General features: G+C 44.5%; 1 protein-coding gene across 1 annotated transcript; it reads left to right on the forward strand.

Moving 5' to 3' along the window:
* Positions 1-1,053: 1,053 nt before the first annotated feature.
* ERMN (ermin) lies at positions 1,054-25,443 on the forward strand. Its single transcript, XM_082262498.1, has 3 exons — positions 1,054-1,541; positions 13,286-13,396; positions 24,743-25,443. Exons 1-3 carry the CDS (start codon positions 1,331-1,333, stop codon positions 25,162-25,164), a joined length of 744 nt encoding a protein of 247 aa, XP_082118624.1. The 5' UTR covers positions 1,054-1,330; the 3' UTR covers positions 25,165-25,443.

The following is a 25,443-nucleotide window of genomic DNA, read 5'->3' on the forward strand; positions in this document are numbered from 1 at the left end:
GAGTGTTACTCTGTTGGAGGACTTTGATAGTAGCCTCCAGTTTAGGGGAGGGGTTAGGCCTGGGCTTGGGTGTGGAATGGACCCAGGGCAACTATCAAAGCAACCTGGACTTCCATAACACCTCAGCAGTGCCACAGGCTGATTGCCTCCATGCAAAGCCGCATTGATGCAGTAATTCATGCAAAAGGAGCCCCGACCAAGTATTGACTGGATATTATACTGTACATGAACGTACTTTTCAGTAAGCCAACATTTTTGTATTAAAAATCCTTTTTTTTTTATTGGTCTTATGTAATATTAGAATTCTCTGAGATATGGAATCCTGGGTTTTCACTAGCTGTAAGCCATAATCATCAAAATTAAAGACAGAAATGCTTGAAATATATCACTCTGTGTGTAACGCATCTATATCACTTTTTGAATTGAATTACTGAAATAAATTAACTTTTTGATGATATTCTAATTTTATGAGATGCACACCTGTATATACAGTGTATATATATATATATATATATATATATATATATATATATACACACACACACAGTACATATATATATATATATATATATATATATATATATATATATATATATATATATATATATATATATATATATATATATATATATATATATAGTATACATATCATGTATAGTGTACATACCACCATCCCTGCCATTCGACTGCTTTTCCAAGTTATTCTATAATACGGCTGATCTAACCAATAACCACAGATGGGTACCTTTTCTTTAATTGTGTCAAAAGTTCAATAAGAGTATTGAAGTAATTAGTGTTTCAAATTTGAAGCATTTGTCTAATGACGTTCCTGAGCAGATTAATAGAACAGAATGGTCAGTGTTAAATTATAAGCTGGTTGCCGGGACCTAATATGACTAGCAGTGGTCATTTGCTCCGCATTAAAGATTAAGAACAATTGTTTCTCTTGTTTACAATGAAAGCACAAAGGGCCATTCTTGTAGGAACTGAAAATCTCCACTGCTATTGGCCTAAAATGTGTAATAACTACAGGCTACTCACACAAAAGCTTTATTACACTACCCGTCCCCTTATAAGAAAGGCAAATGTGTTTACAATGATTCATGCTAACTCCGAGAAACGCGTGGGGTAACATCTCTGGAAGAATGGTGTTTTTCTGGAGATCGTTTTAATCTCCATAATGTCATTGGATCCTGTTTGTTTAAGCTGTGTGCCTTTGCTTCAGAAGTCCTAATTCAACCAAGAAACCAAGGCTATCATTTATTCAGAATTATTTGACATTGTCAAGTTTTTACAGCAAGACATTAAAGTCATCTTTAAGACACTTATAATGGAAGACGAAATCCAAATCTCTGAATGCAATGGAGATAGACATCCTGAAATACCACAGATAACCAATATTATAGATCAAATGGATACATTTACAGTATGTGAAATGCGTGAGATAAATCCAGTCGTTCCAAGTGAAAATAAAGCGGGATCTAGTATCTGTTTAGAAGACAAGATTGATTCTTTGGAAATCAAGGAAGACACTGAAGAAGGTAATGGGAATTTTTTTTTTTTTTAGGTTTTTGTGAATTATTTACTAGGTTTTGCTTTTAGGCAAATTGGTTACTTTGAACCTAATAATTGTTGTGTTGGCCATATACGTGTGCAGTGTCCTCATTTCAACCATATTTACCTGGCTTTCATTTAGAAAAGCAATTGAAAGATCAAGGTACCATACCACCAAAGGTTCTTTGGAACCCATGACTTGAAAGTGTTGGTGGTAGGTTTCCACAATCTGGTTAATCGTAGTAGTTCCGATGGCTAGAAAATTGTTGATTGTATGGGCAACATAAAAAAAGAAACTCAGGTTCATATATTTTTTGACTAATCTTTAAATATGGGAAGCAAAATAAGATCTCACCAGCATGTAGTAATGAATTACCGTATTTATTCATGATTACAGAGCTAAATTATTATATCTTTTATATGTACATGGAGTTTAGCTTTAAAGTTCACCATACATTTTTTATTTTCCTATCATTTTTGTATTATTTTTGAAATTGTTGGTGATAGGTTTCCTAAATCAGGCTAATTGTAGTAGTCAAGTCGTCCTAATGGCTAGAAAATTGGTAATTGTATGGCTAACATAAATGCGCGAGATAAATCCAGTTATTGCAAGTGAAAATAAAGCGGGATCTAGTATCTGTTTAGAAGACAAGATTGATTCTTTGGGAATCAAGGAAGACACTGAAGAAGGTAATGGGAATTTTTTTTTATTTTTTTTTTTTTTTAGGTTTTTGTGAATTATTTACTAGGTTTTGCTTTTAGGCAAATTGGTTACTTTGAACCTAATAATTGTTGTGTTGGCCATATACAATACGTGTTCAGTTTCCTCATTTCAACCATATTTACCTGGCTTTCATTTAGAAAAACAATTGAAAGATCAAGGTACCATACCACCAAGGGTTCTTTGGAACCCATGACTTGAAAGTGTTGGTGGTAGGTTTCCACAATCTGGTTAATCGTAGTAGTCCCGATGGCTAGAAAATTGTTGATTGTATGGGCAACATAAAATAAGAAACTCAGGTTCATATATTTTTTGACTAATCTTTAAATATGGGAAGCAAAATAAGATCTCACCAGCATGTAGTAATGAATTACCGTATTTATTCATGATTACAGAGCTAAATTATTATATCTTTTATATGTACATGGAGTTTAGCTTTAAAGTTCACCATACATTTTTTATTTTCCTATTATTTTGTATTATTTTTAAAATTGTTGGTGGGAAGTTTCCTAAATCAGGCTAATTGTAGTAGTCAAGTAATCCTACTGGCTAGAAAATTGGTAATTGTATGGATAACATAAAAAAAGAAACTCAAGTTGATATACTGTATTTTTTAATTAAACCTGTTAATGTGGGTAAGGAAACAAAATAGGATCTCACCTACATGGACAGCAAAGCAAACGTTTTGACTTGAATTCCACATTAAGGTACTATGCATATACTATTGAAGGGCCTCTAATGGATGAAAGGTATACTGTTTGCGTTGTATCTTTTCATCCAAAAGCATATTCAGTATAATGGAGGGTAATGCAGGGATTCACAGTACATGCACTCCCATCCAGTCCTGAGATACACAGCTCTCTTACCGAGCACAGCCCTGCTTGGAAAAGCAGGAGACCTGATTTTTTTTCTACTGCACCAACGTAGCACCTGTTGGTCTTGACTTGACAAGCTCATGAAAGCAGAAGCAGCAGATTGATTGGGCCATCTATCTGTTGCTGTGATCTTTCCTCCTATCAGCATGTTCCTTGTCAGCTCTGCAACACAGCTGATTGGCTCCTTGTGCTGCCTCTCACTCACAGTCTGAGTTCTACAATAAAGGGATTGCAAGAGGCTGATATCAAGCCAAAGTCAGGTACTAACACAGTTTAAAATACTGGGACAAAAAAAAATCAGATAAAACAAAAAAACTGAAAAAAAAATACAGAAAAAATAAAAAAACAAACTAAAAAATAAACCTTTTTGGAAAATAAAAATACTTTTAATTATGTATTAATTATTACAGTGCTATATCAATTTGTGTTTTAATATGTGCATGAAGTTTAATTTTAAAGGCCACCATACATTCTTTATTTTCTTATAATTTTGTATTGTTTCTTGCCAACATCGGATGATTTAAAGAAAGGTAGAGGCTAAACATAGGGCACATTTGTCCTTTTTTTCTCTTGAAGTGGATGCATGTTTGGGGCTGAAATGCACATTTGTTTGCCGAATGTGTTTAAATAGTTTGTAAGCAATAACATGACTTACTTTTTTCCCTAGTTGTCCAGATGAAGATTTATATTTATCCTCTTTATGTTGTATAGTTTTTTTTTTTTTAAACATTATTAACAGTTGACAACAAAGTTGGCCCTGAAAAAAGACAATCAACTGGGAAAATGTTTTTACTGCAACGTAGAAACATTGAATAAGTGCATTAATTTGGCTTTTAAAAAATAGGTATGCAAGTACATGCATTATGCTGTGTTAGTTAATGGTAAAAAAAAAATAATCATAGCACTATCATATAAAGTAACCGCAAAAAATAATTTTTATCATAATGGCTACTTAGTTTGATACCTCACTATAATTAATTTTAAACATAAGAAGTCCTATGATTAAAGATGAGGCAATTGATTTATTCAAAGAAGGATGTGACCTGGGTCCTGTTATGCCCGCTTGCCCTATTTTGATATCTGCAAATTTGAGGCTGTTCATTTCAAACGAATTTGTGTCATTTTGACACTGTGCCATCGGGCAATTTGTTCCTGGTGACTTCATGGCATTGCATGCCCTCTTGTCACAACTGTACTTAGGCATCATCCTGCCCATCATGACTCCCATCATAACATACAACTATTTTTGTACAAAAAAATTATAAAATGTGCTAAAGATGCGCACATGCTGTCTGTCATAAAATCCTTTTTAACTATACAGATTATAAACTAGCGGCTCTGTCACTGACTGCAGACATCCTAAGTCTCCCGTGGCAGCTGGGAGATCGCATGGCACTTGCAGCCTAGTACATGCACATCCTATGCAGCCTGAACAGTGCCCATTCAATGCAGCCTCACCAGTGCATGCTCATCCAATGCAGCCTCACCAGTACATGCTCATCCAATGTAGTCTCACCAGTGCATGCTCATCCAATGCAGCCTCCCCAGTGAGTGCCCATCCAATGCAGTCTGCAATGAAGAGAAAGGAGAGCCGCTGGATTACACAGAGCGTGGATCAGTCCTGCCTCCTGGACTGGCTCCTATGATAGACATTACCAATATGCTGTCTATCATAGGAGCCAGTCCAGGAGGCGGGGCTTCGTATGACAGCGGGTAAGCAGGAGATATCCGCTGTGTTTGTGAACCAGCAGCACTCGCCTCCCCCCTCCGAGGCAGCCTCTGCCTACAGTTAGTTGGAAGTCGCTGTGGCCGTGCCCCTGACTCGACTTCCTCCCCAGCAAAAAAATAAAAAATTGTCAGAGGGCAGTGGGCCGCATTGCCTGCGGTTCTGGGCCGCATGCGGCCCTCAGGCCGCAGGTTGGACATGCCTGTTCTACACGGTTAATTAAGAAAGAGGAAAGTAAAGTAATAAGTAGTGAAGTTACTTTTCAAATGCAGTAACTAGTAAAGTAATCTCGTTACAATTTACAGAAGTAACTAGTAACTAGTTAAATTTTTTGAGTAACTACCCCAACACTGGTTAAATTATGGAATTTATCCACAAATGTCCAGAGGCTGCCAGAAGAAAGGGACAAGAAAATTTGCAGATTGTAAATTTTGGAGCTTGCTGCTGCCTCCTCTAACCCTGCTGCCCTAGGCCTTTGCCCCAAAGCTCCAATGATAGAAAATGCAACTCTATCTCCTGTCTTTCTATGTATCGCTGCCCACCCTTTCCCACTGGCAGTTGGGCAGGCTTGGGTCCTTAGACACAGCTCCCTTTTTAAAAACATCACAGCAGTTTTTTACTTTCATCCTCTTCTTTGGATGAAAAAGGCCCAGGATTAACATGCTCACTCCCTCCTCTCTCAACCTCCCACTTTTGTTCTTTTTCTTTTTCAGTGGTTGGAACTGCTTAATTTAGTTACTTGTTTTTTTAACTTTTTTGATTCCCTATTAACTGCCTATTTTGTACAACGTCAAGTTACTCATGTTCTTATTATTGTGTCATGCTTTTGTGTGGGTTTATCTTTTTGGAAACCAATTGACTTATGGAAAAAACAATAAAAATATATTAAACCAAAAAAAATAAATAAATAATAGGAGAACATCTGTCATCTTCGTCTGGGTGTACTCTTCCCCAACATTATCTCTCAGGATCTTTATCATCCTCTTTTAATATAATTTTACATGGCGCTTTCATTTTATCATGATTATTTTCCATAGACACAGTGTATTTGGTAATTAGCAGCTGTCAGGAATTCGTATCAGTTCCTCTCAATCAGTGCAATATAACTGCAAACGAAACAGAAAGAGCTTTTATTACTCCCTGTAACATTATCCTCAGGCTTGTAAAATGTTTTCAGGGACAGTACTGGGAGGTCCGTTCCTGTGAAGGAAACAAGCCCCAGAACTAGGGATGCACCGATCCGATATTCGGATCGGATATCGGCGCCGATATGGCCATTTTTAGATGGATCGGGGGATCGGTAACATTGACCGATCCACTGGCCGATCCGGTTTTTGCTTGGTAACGGCTCAGCCATCCCTTACTAGGTGCAGTAGTAGTATGGGATGGGATCCGCTACTTCCTGTATAAGGCCGGCTCACAGGCGGAGTGATATCAGATGCACTCCGCCTGTGAATGGAGGAGCCATACACATGAAGCAGCGGCTTTGCTCTGTACTGCAGCCGCTTGCTTTGTGTGTAGCTCCGGATCGGTTCCGGTATCGGTATTGGCGATTTCACAACGCCAGATATCGGTATCGGGTCCAGAAAAGTCGGATTGGTGCATCCCTACCCAGAACTACATCTCCCAAAAAGCCCTATCCCTAAGCACAGGCAGGCTCTTGGGAGTTAAGGCCAGCAGTGTTTTGCTGGGAAATAAATCAATATATGCATGCAGGGTAGGACAGAAAAGTGTGGTGAAAGGTAGATTTCCATAGTCTAGCATGCAGGGCTGACAACCTTGCTTGGAGTTTCAGTGCAATGAAGAACAAAGGTACTGGGGTTGACTTACTAAAGGCATATAGGTTGTTCACTTTGCAAGGGAAGTTGCACTTTGCAAGGAGATTTGTCCCAGAGCTTAATGAATGTGAATTGCAAAAAATACCCATTTACTTACAAGGCAAATATAAAAAATATAAAAAATAACAAAACAGCATTTCTGCTTACACGTGATTGGATGATGGAAGTCAGCAGAGCTTTATCTCATTAGGCTATGGGATACTTGGGAACTTTCCTTGAAAAGTCATAGCATATTTGCTTTTAGTAAAGTAACCTCACTGCGTGTCAGTTCAAACAGAAAGTCAGGAACACACTGTATTTCTGGCAGATCATCAGGTATTTTTTCTGGACTTTTTAATGATTTTAAAGGGACAAAACATGGGAAAATGTGCATGTATTGAGGAGATGTACTGAGGGGGGTTAAGGTTTGCAGCAGACTAAATAAAAATGTTCTATTGAATGTAAGTAAACTATTTTGAAATTACAACAAGGTGGAAAATAGGTTGTGGAATTTTCCAAGAATCTCATGGATCTGTTACTATGATAGATTACTGTTATTTGTGTAGCACCCTCCTAGGTAGGGTGTTTTTTATTTGAAAAGACAAATTCAGTATTGTTGTCCTATAACCAGCAGAGCTGTGTGTGATTGCTTTGGGCTGCTCTGGGCTCTGTAGACTGCAAGTCTGGCTTCTTCTTCCTGTTTTTCTGGAGCTTTCTAGAACATAGTGGGTGGGAGACTCAGATTAGCAGTCTAAATATTTATGTAACCTAGCCAAATCTGGGGAGGTGTTGCTCAGAAAGGTTGGGGAGTACATAAATAGTTCAGAGCCTCTGAGAACAGTGCTCTTGTCTAGGAGGAGAAGTTGCCAACCAGGGGGGGCTTCCTGGCTGTATTGGTCAAGACATTTTGGAGAGAAGTAGGTGGACTTTATAGGCACAGATAGGAACTTAAGGTAAAAAACTTTTTTATTGATTGACAATTAAAAACAAGAACAGAACCCACAAGGGGGATAAATGCGCATAAACATACAGTACATACAGGGTAGTGCCTAAACGTAGCTTGACATTATAGGCATGATTGAACATCAATAATGTGGTCAATGATTACATATCACGTAGGAATAGTTTCGTCTCAATAGACTTCGTCTGGGCGGAGTCTATTGAGACGAAACGTTGGCGACTCCAGACGCAACGTCCACACACCCCCTGAAACTAGCCGGCCTTCATCATCTACTATCTGGGACCACTTGCGGGACGCCGCATCTCTATCCCTGACATAGCCATTGATATGCCTGTTATTTTATGAAACACTGTGAGTATAACTTTTAATAAACAAGATTTCAAGTTTTAAACGGGATTACGCTATGGGCTTTGCCTCTCTTTTCTTCACATATTCATTTATGATTGATGACATATATTGATGAGTGCCAATCCTATACTGATCCTCCTGTATCTTGAGTGGTGATTCCTTGGAGCTGATAAAGTACCTATATAACTTCTGACCTTCAGTGGTTTGGATTAAACAGCTGGGAGAGGCTGACTCACTAATCTGAACAGCCATGGAAATCTGGTAAGCTGCTTATCATATTCCATCACAGAGGTGTTCCCTTCCTTCACATACCCTTGGTGTCCCGGGAAGAATCCCTCCCCCCCTTGGATTATTGCACTTGCGGATATATGTTTTTTCTCCACATCAGTTCTTTTGTTGGGACTCATTCAATTGGACATTTTTAAACACATTATTGTGATTATTAGTGATTTATTCATTTGGACACTAATTTATCACTTTTATGATTATCAATTTTTTCTTTAGCGCTACACTTTTACGTTTTATTACAATATTTAGGCTACAAATAAGTAAAATATGCAATTAGCGATGTGATTTAAGATGGATATTAAGGGAAAAAAACCTGCACCTATTCTCTTAGGGGAAAAAAAAACATACTGCAAGTAGTCCAGGTGGCCTGGGCACAGACAGAATAAAGTACTGGATTACAAGGGTGACCCAGAAAGGGGGGAGGGGGGGCTACCTATTCACTGAGAAAAACAGTACTGCAAGTGGTCCAGTTGGCCTGAACACAGACAGCAGTGCTGGGTCGCTGGTCTTCACTCCCGGTATAGGCACCAGTGAGGGAAGTATGGCATTGGATTTAGGTAAAAAAAAAAGTTAATTTTTTTAATTTATTTTTTTGGGTTTTTTTTTTTTAGTACAGGAGTGGAAAGGAGCTTTTAAGCTACAATGTAAAACCATTTTTCAGCACGCATTAGGCTTTTAAATTAAAGTCCTTCTCTGGGCACTCTTAAACCACCCTCCCAAATGAGTGGTTTAAGAGTGCCCAGAGAAGGACTTTAATTTAAAATGCTTGCTGAAAAATGGTTTTACATTGTAGCTTAAAAGCTCTTTTCTAATACAACAAATTGTCTTCAGCTCTGAAATTTGTCTTTGCCAGAGCAAACATTCTTTTTAGTAAAATGACTGAAATATACATTCATTAACCCAGGTCCATCCATCTACACAAAATAAATCTATCTGCTGCATCTAACAGACCTGTGCCTGCCTGAGCTGGTGTCCGTGACTCCCTCTGTGATGGATGCCGTCCGCCCCGCAGCACAGTCACGCTCCAGCTTCAGCTTGGCTCCTGGTTTTTTAAATGCTGGCGCCTGGCGGTGGTGTGGCGGGAAAGGCGCCATGACACTGTCAGCCCCAAAAAATGTCATTCGTGGTGCCATCAAGTTCCAAGACCTTAAAGTGTACCTGTATTGATTTTTTAAAATTAAACTTTTCTCTGGACATTATAAAAATGTATGCCCATGTCACTCATCTCAAGTTTTCTTCTAGAGAAGCATGGAATCTTGAGTCATCTATTAAAGAAATAGTATAATAAAAGAAAAAATGTGTTATGTTCATAAAGGAAGCTGGATGTAGAAAGCTAGCAGTACTTTGAAAATGTTCTATAATACTACCCATCACTGTAATGAGTCAATAGCAAAGCAAACAAGATGGGGTGGGGTAGGACAAAGTGGTCTACTTGAAGCTGGTAGTTGTATAATAAATTGCCCAGAGAGATCTTGTGATGTCTTGTAAAGCATAGAGAACTACAAATGTGCGTAGGCACTTTAAGTATATGTAGTCAAGTAAAATTGTATTCATCAGTAACAAAAAGACTGAAGGTTTGCTCTAAGTGCCCTACATATAGGCCTGCCAGAGGAACAATGTGAAGCAATTTGCTGATAGGCCATAGCGCTAGGTTTTGACATATACATCTTTACCATCAATAAGAAAGTCAAGTTTCTTTCACACAGATATTTGCTGCAATCATTTCCACTCTATGCATTATAAGATTGTCATTCACTTGCACCAAAATTGTATGCCATTGTGAATGACTATTATATAAAAATAGCCTTACCAAATGATAAAATACCCCAGTTTGAAAAGACATGGGAACACTGGGTCACCTAACTTACAGGGAACTGTCTGGGTCACTCACACACAGGGCTCCTCCAAAGTCCAGCTTCTCCGTTCCAACTTCCCCCCGCTCGGCTCCTCCTGGCGCGCTGTGGCAGGAATGCGCCGCACATGACTTCATCACTCGCCTCCTGATGAGTAAGCGCCACTCAGCCTCTGCCATACCCGCCCCCGGCCAAATGCAGCATCGAAGCAGATGATCATCTCGGCATCTCTGGAACTTTGCAAGCGCAGTTTTGAGCGGTGCCGGTCACAACCATTTTTAAGGGCACTTTTCCCATGCTACGGGCATTTACGGGCAAGAGAAAAGTGCCCTGTTTTTACGGGCTGCCCAAAAAATTAACGGGCAGTTGGCAACAATGAAAGCATCGCCACCTAAAGCATCAGAGATCCACATATAATCTGCTCTTGTTTTGCGAATAAATACACAGGCATGTACAATGACCCATACCATATTTTGACTTACTTGCCTTATTTGGAATGTGCAACCCCCGTTTTGTAACCATCTTGGCTCAAATCTAGCATTTCTCTTCCTGAAGTGTGACCCCCCCAGTGATGTCACATTGAGTCCTGCTTTAGGCTCATGATAGCTTTCCCTTGTGAAAAGGGGATGGGGCTGACATAATGTTGCAAATAGCACAGAAAATCTCTGTACCCAGAATGATGCATCCACTGTCTAGTTCCTTTAGATCACATGTGTCAAACACAAGGCCCGTGGTCCAAATCCAGCCCTCCAGGCCATATCATATGGCCCTTGCACCCAGGGCTTTTTTTCAGCTGTAAAGTGTCTCTCACTCTCCGCTTCTTGCTTACCAACATGGGGTATTATGTAGTAAGCTGCACTGTGATGCCCATCTGTGCCTGGGTGCATGGATGCTGACTAATGATCTCCTTGCAAGTGATAGAGAGAGAGGTGGAGCCAATTACACTGCTGGAAGGTACTAGAGCCGGGCCAGGTAGGTGAGATGTGAGGAAGCTTTTGGGGGGGGAGGGGGGGGGCGATGTGGTCTGTGCAGAGGTGGGGGATGTGGAAGAGAGGTACAGAGGTCAGAGCCGAGAAGGGTTGGAAGTGAGATGTGGACAGCCTGTGAAAGAGAGTTAATTCCTGCACATTGTGCATAGCACTCCCCTAAACCCTGCACTCTGTATGTAGCACACTCCTTAACCCTGCACTATGTACACAGTGCACTCCTGAATTCTGTGTATAGGGCATCCTGAAACTGCACTCTGCACATAGTGCATCCCTGAACTCTGCATTATGTGCATAGCACACCCTTAAACACTGCACTATGTGCATAGCACACCCCTAAACACTGCACTATGTGCATAGCTAGCACACCCCTAAACACTGCACTATGTGCATAGAACCCCCCTAAACACTACATTCTGTACATAACGAACTCTTGAACACTGCATTATGTAAATAGCACACCCCCGGACACTGCACTCGGTACATAACACAGCAGTATTCCCGAGTGTGGCTCGGGGTTAATTTTCAGTACCAAAAGCGGTAACCCCGAGCCACACTCGGGATTACCCCAGAATCACACTCACCTTCCCTGCGATCCCCCGCTGTCCTCCCCCGTCGTCCTCCAGCCTTCCTCACACTCTCTCCCCGCTCTGTGCTCAGCAGATGCAGTCACTTGCCTTCTGGTTCCCTTCCCTATGAGCGCTTCGACGCAGGGGGGTGGAACCGGTGGCAAATTCAAAAATGTAAATACACTAAATGACATGATACAAAGCTGTGATCCTAACGGATTACACTGTATCATGCCATTTCACCACAGGATTTCACCTGGTGGCTTTTCCAGTGCCCTGCCTGTGCTTTTCCATTTCTTTGTGCCTGGAAAATAGAGAACGACCATGGCGTCCAAAAAGCGTTCTTTTTACAATTCTGATGTCTCTTTCTGGCACATAGCTCCGTTGGAAATTCTGAAAAATCATTTGATATACTTCCCAAATTCTACAAGCTATGTGCCAGAAAAACATCAGAATCGTCGCTGTCGTCACTTTCCATACCTGATGATGAATTCTCCCACGAATCGCTATTGCTCAGTTCTTCAAGTAACTCCGTTTCGCTTTCGTTGTTTTCCAGTTCGTCTAAAAGAACGCTTTTTGGACGCCATGGTCGTTCTCAATTTTTCAGGCACAAAGAACTGGAAAAGCACAGGCAGGGCACTGGAAAAGCCACCAGGTGAAATCCTGTGCTGAGATGGCATGATACAGTGTAATCCGTTAGGATCACAACCTTGTATCGTGTCATTTGGTGTATTTACACTTTTGAAATTGCCGCCAGTTCCACCCCCCTGCGTCGCAACGCTCGCAGGGAAGGGAACCGGAAGGCAAGTGTCGGCAATGGCCGAGCACACAGTGGGAGGACAGCGGGAGGACGGCGGGGAAGGGCGGCGGGGAAGAACGGTGGGGAAGGACGGCGGGGGAGGATGGCGGGAGGATAGCTGGAGGATGGCGGGAGGATAGCTGGAGGATGGCGGGAGGATAGCTGGAGGATGGTGGGAGGATGGCGGGGGAGGACGGCGGGGGATCGCAGGGGAAGGTGAGTTTTAAAATATAAAACCACAGATTTCCATGCAAAACAATGTACCGCTTTTAGCACAGAAATTCTGACATAATCAGACCGCCAGGGAGGTTAAGATCCTCCCACTGTTAGTGCAATTTGGCCACACTCATTGTTTGATGCCGTTCATGGTGGGGCGTGGTTGAGTTCCTGAAAACAAAAAGCCCCAGATACATTTATATAGTCTTATAGATACAACCAAAATGTTGATGTGGTCCGCAATGAAATCGACTTTGACACCCCGCTTTAGATAATTTGATTTCTGTCTACAAAAAATAAATAATAAAAGCTTGACGATGGGGGAAATTTTTCAAAATTTAATTTATTTCTGCTTTAATGTCACTAAATCCTGTGTGCACTAATGCCAAATCCGTAAGAACTAAAATAATAATGAAAATTGCAAAATAGAACATAAATAATGTACAGATTAATAATAGGGATATAAAATGTTCATCCAACCAGTAGCTACCTTTACTATACAAGAAAAGTATGTCATTTAAAATGCTGATTGCTGTATAATTCTAATGTACTTATATTTTCACCTTTTGCAGAGCATCAGGCAGAACAACACACAGTTCCTGAACAAGATTCTGGAATGTTATCCAGCCATAATACCCATCCCGAGGAGCACAACAATGGAGAAGATTGTCAAACCGCATTAGGTAGAAACAGAACTTTTAAAGTTTCTATCTTATAGGACAATTATATTTTAAACTGGCTATGGATCTGTTTGCCTCACTTTTATGTGTGACTTAAACATTTGTTATTACGAGTGGCTATTATTGGATGTAGTAGAAAAAGCCCTACTCCAGTCAAATCCTTTTCTTGTTTTAATAGCAGAGGAAGTAAAAGCACATGGCAGGTATTTATTGTTGTCTGGGTTCCACCAGGGAGATTTCCCCTCACTTCCTGTCCTGTGAAAGAGGGTCAGAAGTAAGCAAGGGATAGGAAATGCCCCCAATAAGGGGAACACTTTTTTTTTTTTGCAGAGTAGGTACAGTGTTAAACAGCGGTGACATTTCAACATACATTTGCCCACATTGCACAGTTGGAAACCAATTTCCCTCAAATTATGAAGAAGACCAAACATACATAAGATTTTTAAGGTGAGAGAGAGAGAGAGAGCCAAGCGCCGATCTAAGTGTAGCACAGCAGTAATTTTAATGACACACAATAAAATCGTTACTCACAAGAGGTCCATAAAAGCAGGCATGGTAAAATCAGTAAGGGGAAGGTCTCTGGGGTCACATCCGAGGTGGAAGATCCAGTCAGGCGGTAGCGCTGTGATGAGGGAGGACAGCCGATGGCCTCATGTCGGAGGCGGGAGACGTGCAGATCCTCTGTGGTGGTGGAGCAGCGTGGGACCGCCGGTCGGATGGCTGTGACGTCACTTCCGGAGACAGCAGGGAATCAAACGGCGACGCGTTGCGGAGCTCCGCTCCTTCTTCAGGCCGTCGTGTACACAGGCTTGTGAGTAACGATTTTATTGTGTGTCATTAAAATTACTGCTGTGCTACACTTAGATCGGCGCTTGGCTCTCTCTCTCTCCTGAAACCATACAGGGTCACTTCACCCTCTACAAGCCTGCAGCCATCCAAGTGTCCAGCTATTGGATTACACTCCACCATCTGCCCACAGTATACTTTTGCAGTCACCCGTACTGTCTGTTTGCGCCACCTCTCTCCCCCCTCTGCCTGCCTGAACTACTGAAGGATTTTTAAGGTGCCTGCTGACTTTGCACCAACCATAGGCAGCTTAACTCTTTAATAAGGAAAAGAAGTTCAATCCAACGCAATTTTACTTCAACTGATTGAAGTATGGAGGATGTTTTCTCAGTCTTTTGAAGTGTAAGAAGACAATGACTTTCCTAAGCCCTGTTTCTGTGAGTAATTAGGATTTACTGAGGAAACATGGAAGAAGAAGAGAGGGGCTAGCTAGGACTAAACTAACTAGCACTAAACAGGAGAGGTAGACAGAAGAAGATATCAAAATTACATTAGTAAACAAGCTGTAGCGGCCCAAAACTGCCACTAGATGTCAGCAGGTTACATAAAATCAACAACCTAATGCAGTCCAGTACAAGGTAAAAAAATACACTCACTGGCCACTTTATTAGGTACACCTTACTAGTACCGGTGTAACGTTAAAAAACCCTACCCCGTGAAAATTCCCTACCCTCGTCACTTCCTGTGAGGGTACGTCATTCAACAGCTAAGCCGCTTCCCAGTGTGCATGCTCACAGCTGCGGCGGATAGGGAATTTTCACGGGGTAGTGTTTTTTAACCTTACACCGCGTCATTTATCAGCTGTTGCAGCGCCTCCGACTGCGCATGGCCAGCCACTAAATTAAATCATCTGGGAGACTTCCCTCATCAGCAGGTGCGGCGTCCCAAATGAGTGACTGTTAGGTTCTAAAACACTGTAGCCATGATCTGTATTTTCATACACTCGCTAATTTTCCTGGAGCAGAGATGAGAGAAGTCTGACGGGTTGGAGCCGAGATGATTTAGCGTGGCAACAGCTGATGAACTACCCCGTGAAGATTCCCTACCCTCTGCAGCTGTGAGCATGCGCAGTGGGAAGCGGCTCAGCTATTGAATGACGTACCCTCACCGGGAGTGACGAGGGTAGGGAATTTTCACAGGGTAGGGTTTTTTAACGTTACAACGGGTTGGACCCCCCTTTTTGCCTTCAGGACTGCCTCAATTCTTCGTGGCATGGATTCAACAAGGTGTTGGGAACATTCTTTAGAGATTTTGGTCCATATTGACATGACAGCATCACGCAGTTGCTGCAGATTTGTTGGCTGCACATCCATGGTATGAATCTCCCGTTCCACCACATCCCGAAGGTGCTCTATTGGATGAGATGTGGTGAGTGTGGAGGCCATTGAAGTACAGTGACCTCATTGTCATGTTCAAGAAAACAGTGGTGAGATGATTTGAGCTTTGTGACATGGTGCATTATCCTGCTGGAAGGAGCCATCAGAAGATGGGTACACTGTAGTCATAAAGGGATGGACATGGTCAGCAACAATACCCAGGGAGGCCATGTCATTTAAAGGATGCTCAATTGGTACAAAGTGTGCCAAGAAAATATCCCCCACACCATTACACCACCACCAGTCTGAACTGTTGATACAAGGCAGGATGGATCTGACAGTGAAGAACCCCTTACGTATTTTAAGGTTGAAACCGTTTTTCTTCTAGTTTTAGTGAGTGGCCACGTGTCTTATTGTATTCCCTTTCTCTGAAAAGTTTGTTCCTTATGCTAGGGTCGCCAGTACAGTATTTGTACATTGATATCATATCCCCCTCAATCGTCTCTTCTCCAGAGAGAACAGGTTCAGTGCTTGTAGTCTTTCCTCATAGCTGATGTCCTCCATTCCCCTAATTATTTGTGTTGCCCTTCTCTGGACTCTTTCCAGTTCCATCACATCCTTCCTGAGGACCGGTGCCCAGAACTGGACAGCATACTCCAGATGTGGCTGGACCAGAGTCTTGTAGAGAGGGAAAATAATCTCTTTATTTCTGGAGTGAATCCCCTTTTTTATACATGCCAGTATTCTGTTGGCTTTGCTTTCAGCGGCATGGCATTGCATGCCACCGCCAAGCCTGTTGTCTACCAGTACCCCCAGGTCCTTTTCCATCCTAGACTCACCCAGAGGTTTCCCCCCAGTGAGTAGCTTGCTTTCGTGTTTCTGATGCATTACTTTACATTTTTCAACATTAAACCTCATCTGCCATGTAGTTGCCCACCCCATTATTAAGTTCAGATCATATTGGACGTTTCCATATCCTGCATAGAAGATATTGGCATGCTTAGTTTAGTATCATCTGCAAATACTGAGATTGTACTAGATATCCCCTCCTCTAGATCATTTATGAATAAATTAAACAGTATTGGCCCCAGGACAGAACCCTGGGGGACCCCACTTTCCACACCCACCCAATCCGAGTACTCCCCATTAATCATCACCCTCTGGACTCTCCCTAGGAGCCAGTTCTCTATCCAGGTAGTCACCCTATGGTCCATACCTACATTCCTTAGTTTGTACAGTAAGCGTTTGTGGGGAACGGTGTCAAAGGCCTTTGCAAAGTCCAGATACACCACATCCACAGGCTTACCTTTATCTAGGTGGCAGCTGACTTCATCGTAGAAGGTTAATAGATTGGTTTGGCAAGAACGATTTTTCATGAATCCATGCTGATTACTACTAATAATACCGTTTTCATTACTAAATTCTTGTATGTGGTCCCTTAACATTCCCTCCAAAATCTTGCAGACTACTGATGTTAGGCTAACCGGCCTATAGTTACCCGGCATATATCTCGGCCCTTTTTTAAATATTGGTATCACATTGGGTTTTTTCCAATCACCTGGCACCATACCCGTCTGTAGACTATCCTTAAAGATCAAGAATAATGGTCTGGCAATCACCTGGCTGAGCTCTTTAAGAACCCTCGGGTGCAAGTCATCCGGTCCCGGGGATTTATTTATGTTAAATTTCTCTAGTTTAGGGGGGCGTGACCGGATGTAGAGCGGACCAGACGTGCCTGCCTGGAGCTCCGGGGACCCTGACTAATCCTTCGTTTCTCTCATCCTTCACCCCGCTTCTACCTGCCGTTACCGGACCTGTGGAGGGTCGGGACACCCGTGGGCTACGTCCGACATGCCTGGGAAGGGTAAATCCGCGGCCGCCGCTGCGAAACAGAAGCCGGCCTCCCCGCTGGCGGTGCCTCCGGACGCCATCTTGGAAGGCCTGCGTGCTCTACTTACCAACATGGAGCTCCCGGCGGAATCTGTTGCTGCTCCATCTGCATCCATCCCGGTCCAGGCAAGTGACACTGTCATGATTTTATCTGCCATTGAGCAGAGTAAGACTTCCTTATTGGCCAGGATTGATTATTTGGCGGAGGAGTGCAATCTTATCCGGGCTGACTTGGACAAGATTAGGGGGAGGCTTACGGACACTGAACAGCGTATCTCCTCGGCTGAGGACCTCACTACCCAGCACTCTGCCTCCCTTTCCTCCCTTCAGCACACAGTTCAGATGCTATTAGCTAAGGCGGATGATGCCGAAAACCGCCAGCGGCGGAATAATGTGCGGGTGCTGGGACTGCCTGAAGGGGCTGAGGGGGATAGGCCTGCTGATTTTGCCGAACGTTTTTTCAAGGACCTCCTGCACCTTACTGACCTGGCTCCCACCTATGTCGTTGAGAGGGCACATAGAGTCCCTACAGGCCGTGTGATCCCTGGGGCCCCCCCTCGCCCCTTCTTGGTCCGCTTCCTGAACTATCGTGACAGGGACCGTATACTGAGTGAGGCCCGCAAGCATGACACTTTGCCTTACGAAAACGCTGCGGTTCATCTATACCCTGATTTCTCTGCAGAGCTTCAGAAAAAGAGGAAGACCTTTAATGATGTGCGGCGGAGGCTCCGTGAAAAAGAAATCAAGTATTCCATGCTCTATCCCAGCCGACTCCGTGTGCAACATGCTGGCTCTGTCAAGTTTTTTGATTCTCCTGATGACGCGGACGCTTGGTTGCTCAGCCTGCGGTGAGCTTCCTTGTCCCTACTCTGTTGGCCTTGCTGGCTGGACTCCCTGTTCCCCCCTCCGTCCCCCCTTTTTGAGTTGTCTTATTGGACTGTGACTGGAGGGGACCCCCTCTCCCCGGATGCTCTCTGACTCTCCACATCAATGCCCCTGAGTAGTTTTATTTTTTTTGCCCTTGTTTTTTGCTATTTTCCCCCTTTCTACATATGTGTCCCTGGAGCTGGGGCTGGTGACGGCCTCTATTGGACTTTTCCCACAAGATTGCTGTTCCTGGTCCTTGGGACTGTTGGGACCGTCGGCCGGCCTTGCCTCTGGTTAGCCCTCCGGCTACTCCCCTCCTGGCCTAGTGCCAGATGACTATTGGCTGGGCATTTTCCTAGTCGATAGTGTGTTGTTTTTTCTTCTAGGTTTTTGGGATGAAGTTGGCCTGTAGCACTGTTGCTCTCTGGCTGACAGGGGTTTCTATGTGTTCTTGTTTATTGTCTTTTCTTTTTTTTCTTTTTTGGTTTTTGGCTGCATACCCGTACTGTGTTTTACTATTCATTGTGCAATGTGCTATTTCACTGTGTGCCGCTGACTCCTTGTGGGACGCTGCCCGAGCGGCTTGCTTCCCTGCACTAGATACTGAGGGGTGGCGTGGTTGGTCTCTCATCTGGCCCCTGGCTCCCCCGCCGCTGTTCCTATTTCTCCTGCCCCATTTTCTCTCCCAATGCTATGGCTGACCGCATTAGGGTGCTATCTTGGAACGTGCGGGGCCTAAATAGCAAGTTCAAGCGTGCTTTGCTATTCAAATATCTCCAATCCTCTAAACCACATGTGGTCTTCCTCCAGGAGACTCACCTGACGGGGAGTGCTGTATTGGCACTACGCAGGCGCTGGGTGAGTCATACCTTCCACGCCACCTACTCCACTTACGCCAGGGGGACCTCCATTTTGGTACATAGGGCCCTGCCCTGTCGTGTTGAGAGGGTTATAACGGATCCCAAGGGTCAATATGTTATCCTAGCTCTTGAGATTGCGGGTAAACTGTTTATTTTTGTCAACGTGTATGTCCCCCCACCTTTTTCTAGTGCTGTGTTGTATCACATTTATGATCGCTTGGCCGAATTCTCGACCCAGCGCATCTTTGTGGCTGGGGATTTTAACAGCATCCTGGATGGTGACTTGGACACCTCGAATGCGAATCGTCAATCCTGCTCTGAGCTGTGCACCTGGGCCTCGACCTTGCAGCTCACAGAACTGTGGAGGTGGAAGCACCCGCAGGATCGGTTCTATTCTCACGTGTCCTCGTCACACCACTCCGGCTCCCGTATAGATCTTGCATTCTGCTCTCCCTCAGTCCTGCCATTTGTGCTGTCGGCCGGCTACCTGCCCGCCGGTCTCTCGGATCACTCCCCGCTTGAGATTCAGCTGCGGCTGGGTGATCCGGGGGAGCGGGGTGGCTGGAGGCTGGGCTGTGGGTGGCTTCAGAATCAACGGGTGGTGGAGGGGGTGTCTGGTAAGATTTCCCAGTACTGGGAGGTTAATGACCTCACCACATCCGCCTTGGTGTGTTGGGATGCTTTCAAGGCCACTATTCGTGGTGACTATATCTCCGCTATTAAGGCTGCGCGGGTGGAGTGCGCCTCGGTGAGGACGGATTTGGAGGCAGTGGTTAAGGAGTCCGAGGCTGCGTTTGCCTTGGATCCCTCCCCTGAGGCGTACTCCTCCCTGGCCCAGGCTCGGAGGGCGTTGCACCTACATGTGTCATCGGCCGCTGAGGCGGAGGTGGGGTCGCTGCGGGCCAGGATATTCGAGTCCGGGGACAAGAACGGCAGGCTTTTGGCTAACTTGTCCGCGGACTCTAGGTTCCAGACGGTGGTTCCAGTCATACAATCTGCGGATGGCAGTGTTCTTCGGGATCCTGCTGATATTCTCCTGGAATTTCGTAATTTCTATGAACGTGTGTACCGGGCGGACCCCCCCCCGCCGGGGGGTCGGGACTTGGGGTCTCTCGGGGAGCTGGCGCTGCCCACTCTGGCCCCGGAGGACGTGGCTCTCCTGGAGGCGGACTTCACGTTGGAGGAGGTCGAGCTGGCTATTCGCTCCCTCCCCCCTGGGAAGACCCCTGGTCCCGATGGCCTGCCGGGGGATTGGTACAAGATGTATATCTCTGAACTAGCTCCTAGGCTTTTGAAGACCTATGCATCTTGCCTTGACTTGGGAGCTCTCCCGGAGTCCATGTCTTTGGCGCACATAGTCCTAATTCATAAACCGGGGAAGGATCCTACTTTGTGCTCGGCCTACAGGCCCATTTCTCTTTTGAATTATGACCTGAAGATACTTACCAAACTGCTTGCTAACAGATTGATGAAGGTCCTTCCCTACTTGGTCAACATGGACCAGACTGGCTTCATGCCAGGCAAATCCACTGATATTAACATACGCAGAGTGTTCACTCATTTGCAGGTCCCAGCGGAGGCTCGGAGTACACGTGTGATGGTGGCACTTGATTTAGAAAAGGCATTTGATTCGGTGGACTGGTCCTACATGATGTTAGTTCTGGAAAGGTTTGGTTTTGGCCCTGTTTTTTGTAAATGGATTGCCATGCTTTATGCTCACCCCAGTGCTCAGATTAAGTTGGGGGGGAGGCTGTCTTGTCCCTTTTCGATCGCGCGGGGCACTCGCCAGGGGTGCCCTCTCTCGCCTGCCTTGTTTTCCTTGGCTGTTGAGCCTCTGGCGGCGGCTGTTCGTGGTTCCGGGGCGGTCGGGGGGATCCGGGTGGGGTCCTTGGAGGAAAAGTTGGCGCTTTATGCTGACGACATTATCCTTTTCCTCCGGGACCCCGGCCGGTCGCTCCGTTCGGCCCTGGATCTGTTGGCAGTCTTCACCACCTTGTCTGGCCTGCGAGTGAACTGGGACAAGTCGCTTATCCTTCCGGTGGACGCGGGGGCCCGTGCCCACGCGGACCCGTCCTTGCCCCTGTGTTGGACTGACAGGCTCAAATATCTGGGCATAGTGATATCCCCTGACATTCGAGACTTTTGTGATCTTAATTTATCTCCCTTGTTGTTGAAATTCGGGACCAAGCTGCGCTCCTGGGCTAATCTCCCCTTGACCCTGATTGGCCGCATTAACCTAGTCAAGATGAAGCTGTTGCCCCCTCTCCTATATGTGCTTCGTCACTCCCCTGTCTGGATACCGAAGGCCGTTTTTCGTCGGCTCCACTCTCGCATCCTTACTTTTATCTGGAATTCTCGCCCTCCTAGACTTCGACTGACGATCCTACAGCGACCCTGGACTCGGGGGGGACTGGCGTGTCCGGATTTTTTCCGTTACTTCGTGGCGGGACTTTTGACGCATGCTCACAACTGGCTGATCTCGGATGCCTCCAATGCTGCGGTAGCCCTGGAGGCGGGCCTGCTGGGCTCATATGAGGCTTTACGTAACTTGTTGCTGCGTGGACCGAGGGCCCCGTACCCTGTCACTGTCTCGATGTTGGCAGTGATTAGGGCATGGAAGTTGCAATCGCCCTACATTCGGTTGGGACCTGGTCGGCGTTCCCCGAATTCCCCCCTATGGATGAATCCGGAGTTACCGGAGTTTTTCTCCATCCCGGATCCCTCCGTGTGGGCCTCCAAGGGCATTTTGTCTCTCTCTCACATCTGTCGGGGGGAGGACCTTGCGTCGTTCGACCAACTGAAGGCCGATTTCTCCCTACCCAATTCCCACTTTTTCAGGTACCTGCAGCTCCGCCATGCCTTCCACAAACAGTTCGGTAATTTTTCTTGCGACTTCACGCTAGCTGACTTAGAGGCCATTCTCCGAAACGAGACCTTAAAAAAACCACTCTCCACTATCTATGGTACCCTGCTCCCCAGTGTGCACTCGGGGCTGGAGGTCCTGCGGGCCTTCTGGGTGGCAGAGGTTCCCGGCCTTGATGCGGAGGACTGGGAGGACGTCTGGGACTACCCGTTCCGTCACCTGGTGGCCGCCAGGGACCGCCTTGTGCAGTTTAAAATCCTTCATCGGTTTCATCTAACCCCGACCCGACTGCACAGGGCCTTCCCTGATACGCCTGCGGTCTGCTGGCGCTGCGGAGCGCCGGACGCCGCGTATACACACATGGTTTGGCATTGCCCACCCCTGGTAGAGTACTGGACCCGGATTCTGGACTTTGTTGCTCGAGTGACCACCATCCGCGTGCCTCTAAGGCTGGAGTATTGTATTCTGGGACTTGTGAATGATCTGGCCCACTCTGTGGCGTCTCGCACTCTTTTAGGACTTCTGTTGTTCTACGCTAGGAAAATGGTGGTTCTCCACTGGCGGAAGCCTGCTGCACCCACCGTTTCCTCGTGGAAATCTCTTGTGAACTCAGTAATCCCACTTTACAAAGCAACCTATGCTAATAGGGGTTGCCCGCAAAAATTCTCAAAGGTGTGGGACATTTGGTTGGAGTCTGATGATACTACCAATGATGCGGGGGGCCCTGCTGTATCGACTTAGGACCCTTAATTGTATTTGTTATTGCTAATTATTTCCCCTACATGCAGTGGACTCTGTTCAGATCTTCTTCTCTATTGATCTGATGGACCTTCACGCAGTGAACGGATTTCTCCTGTCACCGGGATCCTTGTGCGTTGAACACCCTTATGAAGTAGCAGTTGGGTGCAGCCTTGTTTGGGGTTGATTTTGCCTTTTTGTTGCTGTGTATTTTTATTTTATTTTATTTTGTTCTTTTTTGTCTTGTTGTTGAGCCAGGGAATGCCCAATGGCTGTGTTTTTGTATGTTGTTCTTTTTGAAACAAATAAAAAGAATTTTCAAAAAAAAAAAAAAATTTCTCTAGTTTAGTTCTAAGTCTATCTTCTGTTAGCCATGGCGGTACTTCCTGAGGTGTATTATTTAGTTTAGCATTACAAGCCTGAAGATTGAAGAGAAGAAATTATTTAACACTTCCGCCTTTTCTCTGTCCTCAGTGGCCATATTTCCTTTGGCGTCTTTTATGGGGCCAATGTGTTCTGGCCTCGCTTTCTTACTGTTTATACACTTAAAGAATTTCTTGGGGTTCTTTTTACTCTCTTCCGCTATATGTCTCTCATGTTCTATTTTAACCGCCCTGATTTAGTCTTTACATTTCTTATTACATTCTTTGTAATGCTTGAATGCTGCCAATGACACCTCATGGCAAAGAACTCTCTAAGGATCTGAAAAAAAATAATTGTTGCTCTACATAAAGATGGCCTAGGCCCTGAAACTGAGCTGCAGCATGGTGGCTAAGATCATACTGCGGTTTATCAGGACAGGGTCCACTCAGAACAGGCCTCGCCATGGTCGACCGAAGAAGTTAAGTGCACATGCTCAGCGTCATATCCAGAGGTTGTCTTTAGCAAATAGACATATGAGTGCTGCCTTGCATTGCTGCAGAGGTTGAAGGGGTGGGGGTCAGCCTGTCAGTGCTTAGACCATACGCCACGCTCTGCATCAAATTGGTCTGCATGGCTTTCGTCCCAGAAGGAAGCTTCTTCTAAAGATGATGCACAAGAAAGCCTGCAAACAGTTTGTTGAAGAGAAGGAGACTAAGGACATGGATTGCTGGAACCATGTCCTGTGGTTTTGATGAGACCAAGATAAACTTATTTGGCTCAGGTGGTGTCAAGTGTGTGTGGTGGTAACCAGGTGAGGAGTACAAAGACAAGTGTGTCTTGCCTACAGTCAAGCATGGTGGTGGGAGTGTCATGGTCTGCATGAGTGCTGCCGCCACTGGAGAGCTACAGTTCATTGAGAGAACCATGAATGCCAACATGTACTGTGACATATTGAAGCAGAGCATGATCCCCTCCCTTCGGAGATTGGGCCGCAGGGCAGTATTCCAATATGATAATGACCCCAAAAACACCTCCAAGATGACCACTGCCTTGCTAAAGAAACTGAGGGTAAAGGTGATGGACTGGTCAAGCATGTCTTCAGACCTAAACCCTATTGAGCATCTGTGGGGCATCCTCAAACAGAAGGTGGAGAAGCGCAAGGTCTCTAACATCCACCAGCTCTGTGATGTCATCATGGAGGAGTGGAAGAGGACTCCAGTGGCAACCTGTGAAGCTCTGGTGAACTCCATGCCCAAGAGGGTTAAGGCAGTGCTGGAAAGTAATGGTGGCCATACAAAACATTGACACGTTGGGCCCAATTTGGACATTTTCACTTAGTGATGTACTTACTTTTGTTGCCAGCGATTTAGACATTAATGGCTGAGTTATTTTGAGGGGACAGCAAATTTACACTGTTATACAAGCTATACACTCACTACTTTACATTGTAGCAAAGTTTCATTTCTTCAGTGTTGTCACATGAAAAGATATAATAAAATATTTACAAAAATGAGAGGGGTGTACTCACTTTTTTGAGATACTGTATATAAAATATCATGTACTATGCTTTTATTTAACAATATAATAACATTCTATACTTTTACAGAGGTGGAAGGTGAACACGTCCCAGCAGATGACTCTCCAGGTCAGGAAGAATTAAACAAAACAGAGGAAGACCAAGAAGAAAGCAAAGGCGAAACACAAGATCTGTTTATGTACGAGTCGGCGAAAACTCTTTCTGAAACTGGGGAAGAAGAGGTGCTGACTGAGACAGAGGAAGAAAACACATCCATTGAAACTGACAATGATAACGGACACGGGTCATGTGAAGAAAATAGTCCCGGGCCGATCTTCTCGGTCAGTCCAAGTGGCAGCCATTTTGAATCCTTCTCAGATCAGCAAATACCTGGAAACCGGCTCGACATCTCCAAGAACAGTTATTCCAGATACGACACCGTATCATATCGGAAGATCCGCAGAGGAAATACAAAACAGAGGATAGATGAATTTGAATCTATGATGAATTAACAATTGCCAAAGCTGCTTTGACTATTTCCTGTTCATGTATGCAATGTGTTGACTAATCATTTCCTCTATGATTTCCTCTGTATAAAGAAAGCAGAATAACCCATTTTCCAGTAGATAGCATCAAATAATATCTTAACAAAGAATTTGCGGTATACACTGCTATGTCCTATTTAAAAAGATAATTGTGTGGAAATGATATATTTTGAGGGAAGAGTTCCCATAGTTAGAAAAAAAATAAAAAAATAAAAATGTGTAAAATATAAATGAAATAATAAACCT

The sequence above is a fragment of the Pelophylax lessonae genome (genome assembly GCF_965119305.1).
Source record: "Pelophylax lessonae genome assembly, chromosome: 6".
NCBI lineage: Eukaryota > Metazoa > Chordata > Amphibia > Anura > Ranidae > Pelophylax > Pelophylax lessonae.

What these genes read in the sequence shown, in the direction of transcription:
- ERMN (XM_082262498.1), top strand. Translation starts at nt 1,331, where the DNA reads ATGGAAGACGAAATCCAAATCTCTGAATGCAATGGAGATAGACATCCT. An exon ending in CAAGGAAGACACTGAAGAAG is followed by an intron (nt 1,542 to 13,285) that starts GTAATGGGAATT and finishes CACCTTTTGCAG; the next exon opens with AGCATCAGGCAGAACAACAC. An exon ending in AGATTGTCAAACCGCATTAG is followed by an intron (nt 13,397 to 24,742) that starts GTAGAAACAGAA and finishes ATACTTTTACAG; the next exon opens with AGGTGGAAGGTGAACACGTC.